Below are 9,979 nucleotides of genomic sequence, written 5' to 3' on the forward strand. Positions count from 1 at the left end.
CAAGATTGGAAAATTTTTATTTATTTGGCAAAAAAGCTTCTGAATTTAATAAAGAAATGGCAATAACTGTTACATACAGTAATTCAAAATCTTTTCACTAAGCACCAAACAGGATAGTTCTCAATCTTTTAATCAAGAACCTCTTTGAAAGAATACCTAAAACCTAATCAGTTTATTTAGGTTTTTAATCAAGAAATATAAAGCTGCCAATCAGAGTTTCTAATTACCATGAGATGATCAGGTTAACAACCTTGAGGTCATAGCATATGAGCTTTTCGAGCTTTGTTTAATCTATGTATCCTAACTGAGGGGATTTGTTGGTGTCAGGCTGGTAATCACAGATCCATTTGCCAGATACCATATATACACACAACAAAAAGATAAAGACTATATGGTCCCTATATAAGGGGAATAATGTCTAATTCTCATTAGCATCATTGAATTAGAGTAGGTAAAAATCCACAATTATAATTGTGAGGGGCAGAGAGACTGATACAAAGCTCTAACCACCAGGGAGAACCTAGCAAGGGCAGCAGAAGAGATCAAAGTCCCATGCCTTGGGGATGTAACAGAACAGGTGCTGGGAGGCTTCAGGGACCAGGCACACGAGTGGATGTCAGTGCATGTGGGAAGGGGCCTTCATGGCTGAAGAAAATAAAATGACGCAAGGCACAGAGCCACAGGAGTACTGCCAGTCAGAAGATAGTGAAGCATTTGTTCTGGGTAAAGAGATGTGATCTAATACGATCTAATAAAAGACTATAAAACTCAGAAAACCTAACCAACGAGAGGCAGAAACAATGCTGGTCTCCATTTCATAACAGCAACTCAACAGCAAATCCAAGGTTGCCTGCAAAACTAACGAGAGCAAAATATCCTTCCAAAGGCAGAGGCGCCACATGCTCTTTGTGGAGGCTCAGTAGCCAATGATCACCCTGCATCCCCTCCACCCTCACCATGACACTCTACTCCCTCGGAGTCAAATCCACCGGCAACAACCTTCCTTAATGGAAAATGTTTCCCCTCCCAAAACAGAAAACAAAAATGATACATACAAAGAAAACTCAAAACAGAAATAGACAATCACAGCAAGCTTTAGCCCCTCATAGCTCACCTATACCCCCACTGTCAGACTAGTGAAAACAGTGTCTGCCCCATTAAATGGATTCATTACTGCAAAATGTAATAAATGTAAGCGTATCACTGTTCCCACTACATCCCTCCGTATCGAAGAAAAAGTAAACACCATATAAAATACAAACATACCCCAAACAGAGGTCAGCATCAACCTAAGGATCCTACTGTAAGATTACTACACTAACCCAAGACAGTTCAGTCTTCTTCTGACCTATTTACAAAAAAATCCTCGTTCTGAGAGCTCTGAAAACATTACAAATATTGTGTTAGATTCCTCTTCTTGAGGTAGTTCAAAGTCTTAAAACAGAGCAAATTTACATACTTTTCTACTCACCACTGAGGGGTAATTATCGTAAGGCCTACAGCTAAAATCCCCTTCTCCTAATTCTCAGGCTATTATGCTTTTTTCCTTTAGATCAAACTACAGGAAACACACATAAAAAGATGAAAAAAAAAATGAAAAGTCATACAAAAATTTAAAAACAAGCAAAACCACCATAAAAAAGAATCTGTATCGTCACACTCACAGTCAAAACTTTGCTAAAGACAAAAAAAAAATTTACTTGATTTATCCAAGCTACAGACCCTTAATGTACTCAAGAAAGTAACAGCTTATAAAAATAGTGGAAAATTTTTCAATGGGAGCATAAAACTAAAATGAACTCATTATCTGGCAAAGAATTCTTCCAAAATTTCAAGTCCACAGGAAAAAATTTGTGGCCAACCTCACGCACCAGCCCACTCACAGTCCGAGTGCCTTTGCCCTTTGCTCAGGTTGGCTTCAGAGGTGCAGGGATGTTGGCAGATGCCTGCTCCAGGTAGGCCAAGGAGCCCTGAGGGATGTCGGCTGGCTTTTTGTGCTGCACACTGATGTCCTCCAGCACCTGCTGCCAGTGCCTCAGCTTTGTCAAGTGCTTCTGGACTAGCGCGTCTTTCCGCTGTAATTCATTCCTTAGTTCTGAGACATCCTGCAGATAAAAGCGATAGAGTAAGTCAGAGCAAACTCAGGGAAAACATACATGGTTCTGGTTAGTTAAGAGGCTAAGAATTCAAAACAAAAATTATCCATTAAACCATATTAAGTCCATTATTCTGCTTGGCTGCACTGTTTGAATAACCCAAATGATAGATTCTAACCAAGTTTTTGTTTTGTTTTGGGTTTTTTTTTTGACGAAGTCTCACTCTGTCACCCAGGCTGAAGTGCAGTGGTGCCATCTGGGCTCACTGCAACATCCACCTCCAGGGTTCAAGTGATTCTCCTGCCTCAGCCTCCTGAGTAGCTGGGATCACAGGAACATGCCACCATGCCTGGCTAATTTTTGTATATTTAGTAGAGATGGGGTTTTGCCATGTTGGTCACGCTAATCTCAAACTCTTGACCTCAAGTCATCCACCCACCTTGGCCTCCTGAAATGCTGGGATTACAGATATGAGTCACCATGCCCCGCCTATGTTTATTTTTCTTATAGAAAGTAATATGCAAGTTACAAAATTCAAAACGTACCAAAGGGCAGCCAAAAAAAAATCAGACTGATATGGTTTGGCTGTGTCCCCACCCAATCTGATCCTAAATTGTAACTGCTACAATTCCCATGTGTCACGGGAGAAGTCTGGTAGGAGGCAACTAAATCATGTGGGCAGGTTGTTCTCACGCTGTTCTCCTGGTAGTAAGTATCAAAAGATCTGATGGTTTTAAAAATGGGCGTTTCCCTGCACAAGCCCTCTTCTTTTGTCTGCCGCCACATGAGATGAGTCTTTAACCTTCTGCCATGATTGTAAGGCCTTCCCAGCCACGTGGAACTGTTGAGTCCATTAAATCCTTTTTCTTTTGTGAACTGCCCAGTCTCGGGTATGTCTTTACCAGCAGTGTGAAAACGGACTAACACGCAGACTCTGCCCCATCCTAGTCTCCAGCCACCCAGTACCTCTCTCCAAAGGTTACTGCTGAGAACCTAAAACAGCTGTCAACAACTGTGTACAAAAAATCCACAGCACTCTATCACTTCAGATTATGAACTGTTAAAATTATATTTTTCAAGAGCTTTTTATGAACAACAGCATTAAATCGTTTACTAAAGACCCAGTCTTGGACATACCTGCAGTGTTATTCATGTATTCACATCAGGAAATGATCCGACATGATAAACTATGAGAATATCTATCTATCCCCAACACCTGGTATCATGAATGGAAAGTGACTTTGATTAATTGGGACTAGTTACTTCAAAAACTGCCCCCAATAATCTCAATTCAGTGTTTCTCACTGAGGGCATCACTGGCTTTTTTGGCAAGACGGTTCTTCACTCTTCCACACTGCATGGGGCAGGTCCTGGCCCAACCCATTCAATACCATTAAAGCTTCCCAAGTCATTGTGGCAACCCCAATACACTTCCAAATGCCCCAGCTTAGAGCAACTGAGATCAATGAAATCCTCAGTTTCAAGGACCCTGGGTCAGAACACTACTTTTTGATTCCTTGGATTCCTATGTGCAAGGCGATGGGTAAGGCATGGGGACAGAGATCTCAGTTTTTGTCCAAAATGATGGGTTTTCAACGTTTTTCACATGGCAGAATCTTTTAAGAAAAATCTTTCCTGATGGCCAATGTATGACACAAATCAGATCAGAGCTGTTCTACCTGACACTCTCTTTTTGAACCCCATTCATTGACTTCACTTCTTGTTCAGGTTGTCCCAAACACTGATGACTAGCCACATTTCACACTGACCTATAAAGCCTGACTGAGACTCGCGAGAAACAAGTACATCTCATCTAAAGCATAAAAGGAATCCTGGCACCACTTAGTTCCTCCTATAGAAGCTGAGATGAAAACTGAGTTCATACCTCTTTGATAACTTGCTCTGGTTTCTGGACAGATAACTGCAATCTTTTTTGTAAGAAAAAACACTCTGTCTGTCTCGCGATATCCAGAAACTTCTGGATACATTGATCAACACCTTTAAAAAAAAAAAGACCAAAAAGATTAATATAAGAAAAACACTATATACATTTATCTCCCTCATCAATGAATAATCAGAATGTAAAAACAGAGCCTTCTCATAGATGACTCATAGATTTTAATCTTAGCCACAGCGGTAATAATAACCCCCAACTTCTCATGTGTTAACCAACACTAAACGGCAAATAACTCATGCTTTTCTCAGGTTAAGAAAAAGAGAGAGACCTTAATATAGCATGAAAGCCATGAGATCTTCTTTAAAAAGACTATGCAAAGGCCGAGTGCAGTGGCTCACACCTGTAATCCCAGCACTTTGGGAGGCTGAGGCAGGCAGATTGCTTGAGCCTAGGAGTTCAAGACCAGCCTGGGCAATACAGCAAAATCTCCTCTCCACGAAAAATAAAAACGCAAAAATTAGCTACATGTGGTGGCTTACATTGTGGTCCCAGCTACTCAGGAGGCTGAGGTGGGAGGATTACCTGAGCCTAGGAGGCAGAGGCTGCAGTAAGCAGAGATCGTGCCACTGCACTTCTTTCTTAAAGGGTGAGAGCTGGGCGTGGTGGCTCAGGCCTGCAATCCCAGAATTTTGGGAGACTGAGACAGGTGGATCACCCAAGGTCCGGAGTTTCAGACCAGGCTGGGCAACATGGCGAAACCACGTCTCTACTAAAAATGCAAAAGTAGTTGAGCATTGTGATGCACGCCTGTAGTCCCAGCTACTTGGGGGGCTGAGACAGGAGAATCGCCTGAACCCGTTAGGCAGAGGCTGCAGTGAGCTGAGATCACACCATTGCACTCCGGCCTGGGCAACCAGAGTGAAAGTGTATCTTAAAAAAAGAAAGGGCACAGTGGCTCACACCTGTAATCCCAGCACTTTGGGAGGCCGAGGTGGGCGGATCATGAGGTCAGGAGATTTGAGAACATTCTGGCTAACACGGTGAAACCCCATCTCTATTAAATATGAAAAATTAGCGGGGCGTGGCTGCACACGTCTGTAGTCCCAGCTACCCAGGAGGCTGAGGCAAGAGAACAGCTTAAACCCAGGAGCTGGAGGTTGCAGTGAGCTGAGATTGCACCACTGCACTCCAGCTTGGGTGACAGAGTGCTACTCCGTCTCAAAAAAAAAACCAAAAAAAAAAAACAATATGTAAAATATGGTACAAAGAAATCAGAAGCTCTGGTTATCTCTAGAGACAGAACTTGGGGAATAAAAAAACGTACAAGAGACTTTTCTCTGTAAGGCCCATTCCAAAAATAATAAAATTTTTTTTAAAAAGCAGTACACACTATTACTCTTCTTTACCTAGCACCAATATGAAGAGCTCATTATAAATGGTTCGTTATCAGTGATATAAGATGTCAACTAAAAAGGTGAACCAAGAACCAGCAGCTAATAGAGATTATGTGCACACATTTTAGTCCCTGAACTGTTCTCTTAGGATAAAAGCAGGACTGAAACACATGAAGTATAAAATTAGCAACTAGGAAATCCTGCTGAGGCCAAGAACCTTGTGTACACAGAGGGAATGCTTACCAGTTCGAATTTCTTCCTGATCAGTGCCACTGACATAGTCCTGACTCACCAGAGACGCAAAGCAAGCCTGTGTAATCAAAACATAGGAAAGAAAAAAATGTTGTTCACGCATCAAAAATCTCATTCCAGAGGAAGAAATAACTTCTCCTGAAGTCATTTGATGAGGTGGCAGCATCTGTGTTTGCACATGAGACAGTAAGACATCATGCCAACCGAAACACCTGGTAAACTGAGTTTACCAATTAGGCCCACAAAGGAAGCACTAGGCAAATGAGCCGGCATTACATCTGGTCTCTGTGCTACCCCATGCCCCTTCCCTTTATCTTACTCCACACCAGGCCCAGACACCCTTCCAGCCCCACTGTGGCCTATTGCTGATGCTTATACAACTCATATGACCACCCATTCAGGACTCAGGTCAATCTTCTCCCCCTCAGAGAGACCAGCTGGTCTACCCTTTCTAAATGGTGACTCTCCTGCTCACGCTCCAACCCCAAGCACAGCTTTATTGTTTTTCACATAATTAACTGACATCATACCTGTTATTTTCATCCATTATTATCTGTCCCCTATTAGTAGGTGAAAATTTTGTCTCTTATTCACCACTGTCCTCCTAATGCCAAGAACACTGCCTTGGCACAAGGGAAGTGTTTAATAACACATATTAATGATTGACTGGATGGCGTAAGAGGACAAGGTTGGTGTCACATGGATATAATCAAAAGTCCCAGAGAGAGCTCTCTCTAAAGGGCACCTATACAGATGCAAATGCCAATCAACCAAGGAGTTCTGTCCATAAGCAACTCTAAGGAAATACCAGGCCCACTGCAGGAAGTGGGTAGGAAGATTGGGGAGGCACAGAAAGAGAGCAGGATGGCAGGTGGAGGAGCAGGGGTTGGAAAGGAGCCTCAAACGCAGGAAAGCAGAGCTCTGTCAGCAATTAGGAAACTACACTTGGTGTGAGGCAGGCAGATCTGAGCCCAAAGTTAGTGCATTAACTACCTGTGAGGGCCCTTCGAGAAACAAAAATTCTGCCTACCTGTAACTCCCACACTTGATTTACAGAAAAAGTAAATCAGAAAAACAGATTGCCCATTCTTGGGATTACTCTGAAAGCTGACTCCTCTTGGGTTTGGGATGTGGATAGGCTGTACGTCTTTTGTGAATCCTATGGCTACTGGAAAACATCCCATCAAGAGGCCAACCAGCCACAAACTGGCCAAAAAGGCCCACCAGTCAGGGTGGCAGGAAATCTGATCTCAAGAATTTTACTCCCCTCCATCCCCTTAAGAAAAAAATTAGGGGCCAGACATGGTGGATCACTTGAGTCCAGGAGTTCAAGACCAGCATGGGCAACATGGTGAAACCCTGTCTCTACTAAAACAAAAATTAGCCAGACATAGTGGTGCGCACCTGTAGTCCCAGCCACTTAGAAGGCTGAGGCAGGAGGACCACTCGAGCCCAGGAAGTGGAGGCTGCAGTGAGCCAAGATCATGCCACTACACTCTGGCCTGGGTGACTGTCTCAGGGAAAAAAAAAGATATACAGGCCTTTAGAGACAGTTGTACAGCTGTACTGAGAAGAAAATGTGTGGTAGTCTAGAAAAAAAATAACCGTTTCGATTTTTTGTTATTTTTTTTTAGACGGAGTCTTGTTCTGTTGCCCAGGCTAGAGTGCAGTGGCATGATCTTGGATCGCTGCAACCTCTGCCTCCCAGGTTTCAGCAATTCTCCTGCCTCAGCCTTAGGCGTGTGCCACCACAGCCCACTAATTTTTGTATTTTTAGTTAGAGATGGGGTTTCACCATGTTGGCCAGGCTAGTCTTGAACTGACCTCAAGGGATCCAGCCACCTTGGCCTCCCAAAGTGCTGGGATTACAGGTGTGAGCCACAGGATCTGCCTAGGAAGAGAACAGCTTTTTAAAAGCATGGCTACAACAGAGCCTTTGCCTGGAAAGTAAGTGCTAGTCCTCATTTCTACAAACCCAATGGCTCACTTTGAGCAAGTTAGTTCCCCTCATTGAGCCTCAGTTTCTCTATCCATTAAATGGAGGAAATGGGACTAAATGGTCTCCAACATTCCCTCCAAAATCAAGAGTGCATGAGCCCTATAAACTCCTTCCATCAAAGAGCATGTACTGAGCAGCTAGAATGAACAAGACAGAGACCTCAAGAGGTGGCATCTGAGCAGCTTGAATGAGCAAGAAAGACAGAGACCTCAAGAGGTGGCAACCCAACAGGAATGAGAAGCAGGTGAGCAGGTGCTGCCATGTGCCACTGGAGGCTGTGAAAATTGAGGTTCACACAGAACACAAGGAAGGAAACAGGAAAAATTCCAGTGAAAATGTGGCCTTTGAACTGAATCTTGAGATAAGACTAGACAGGTGATCACCCAGCAGCAGAGAATCCAGCTAGCACCTCTCCCTCTCCCCTTCACCTGGCTAAATCAAAATGCTGCTTTGGCTTTCATGCTCTCTAGCAAGCCTTCTTTGATGTACATGCCCATATGTGCTCCCACAGTACCCTAGGTTTCTTCTAACAGAGCACTGATCCTACAGCAAGGCAACTGCCTGCCGTTTATCACAAGCTTCCTGAAGGCAGAGACTGGTTTTCTCCGTATTCTCTGTACGGATAATCAAGTCCCAGAGGGAGTTCTCTCTAAAGGGCACCTACAGACGCATACGTGAATCAGCCAAGGAGTTCTGTGCACAGGCAATCACACTAAAGGCTCCTTCAATGTCTGACAAATATTCATCTAGCAGTTGCTATCTACTACCACTGTATTAGCACTACAGGATACAAAATGTGAAGAGTGTGGGTACAAAACAGGTAGTCTCTGACTTCATGGAGCCTGGTTTAATGGTAAGTATTAAAAAGAAGGCCAGGGAAGGGTCCACTGAGGAAGTGATGCGATGATCTGAGGAGGGGCCTGGAAGCCCAAAGAGAAAACAAATGGTACATGTGGGAAAGTCCTGTGTGGCTGGAGTAAGAGGAAATGAGTATGACGGAGAGAACTCAACATGCAAAGCCTGGGAGACCACACTAAACATCTTGCTCTTATCTCAAGAGCAACAAGCAGCCACTGTAAGTTTTTAAGCAGCAGGGTGCTGGGAGTCAACTTTGGCTAAGACTTGTACAGGGCCAGTCTTTCTGCAAGTGCCCATGACTGAGAGCCACCTCACCTCAAGAACAATGCTAGATTCTGCTCTAAAGCTCACCATCCTCTTCCTTTACCACTTAGCACGACCTCAAAGGTGTCTCCTTCTCCTCCTCTTCCCAAATAGGGCAGATTTCTCTGTCCTTTAAATCATTTATTTCTAAATCTTTGTACAGCCCGTGGCACATACAGCCTGATTAATATCGTTTATAAATTATATTCATGTACCACTGTGCTATTAGATACAGTATAAAAGTCACAAAACTGGGACTTAAAATGTGGAAAAGTTAGCTCCAATTTGAAGTTATATTACTTTATTACTACACACGAGTAGCTCATCTTCCACTTTAAAGACCACTGGAAATCACCAAACCATTTATTTTCACCTCTCCAACGTCCCTCAATACACAGTTCACCTTCCTTGCTGAAAGGTAAACTCCTTGGGCAGAACTCGGAGATTGGATCATCTTTGCCTCCCTCCCTCCCCAGCCACCAACATTCCTCTTTCCTCAGCCCCTAGTACCAAGCTATGCCTAGTAACTGAAGTCAATTTCCGCTCTAAGAGTCCCATTACTTCAGGATCGTTTAAGGGTGAAGTCCAGTGGAAAAGAGACAGGACACAGCAGTGAAACTTTAAGCTCCGAAAAGGCTTGAGCCCCTTATTAACATGTAGGAATGCAAGAAACGGGGCTCAGGGATGGGACCAAGGACAGGCTGGTACGGCAACGCCGGCTGGGAATCTGGAAGGGTTCCAAAGTTGGGGGTTAGGCAAATTTCCCACTCCACATTTCCAGAAACGTCCAGTTTACGCGCCTCCGGCAGCCGACCTGAATTGAATACAGGCCACTGGGAAGCCTAAAGGAAGTGACTTAAGTTCTTTAAGCTTCGGTTTTCCTATCTGTAAATCAGCTGCTGAGATGCCTGGAGAGATATGAGCATGCGCGGTTCACGTTTCAGGAAAAAGGGAAGGCTGGAAACAAAGATTCCTATGTCTTATATTACCTCGAAAGATGACTCCAATTCGTCCACCAAAGTACTGTTGGAAGGTCTAGGAGCGCCTGGAGCTGCCTGAAGAAGTGAAGGTTGGCCCGGGAGGCCCGGCGGGGGCTGTGGAGGCCCAGGTGGCTGCCCAGAAAACATTCCCCCTAGCGGAGCCGCCATGTCTGGAATAGCAGAAGAGAGGTACACTGCGC

The 9,979-nt window shown here is 44.0% G+C and overlaps 1 protein-coding gene across 1 annotated transcript; it reads right to left on the reverse strand.

Annotated features, from left to right (window-relative positions):
• On the reverse strand, positions 1-9,979 carry MED28 (mediator complex subunit 28). The gene is made up of 4 exons (XM_017540589.2): positions 9,789-9,979; positions 5,631-5,697; positions 3,982-4,094; positions 1-2,105 (listed from the first exon to the last, which is right to left on the reverse strand). Exons 1-4 carry the CDS (start codon positions 9,945-9,947, stop codon positions 1,908-1,910), a joined length of 537 nt encoding a protein of 178 aa, XP_017396078.1. The 5' UTR covers positions 9,948-9,979; the 3' UTR covers positions 1-1,907.

This window comes from Cebus imitator, unplaced genomic scaffold, assembly GCF_001604975.1.
Source record: "Cebus imitator isolate Cc_AM_T3 unplaced genomic scaffold, Cebus_imitator-1.0 Scaffold127, whole genome shotgun sequence".
In the NCBI taxonomy this organism is placed as follows: domain Eukaryota; kingdom Metazoa; phylum Chordata; class Mammalia; order Primates; family Cebidae; genus Cebus; species Cebus imitator.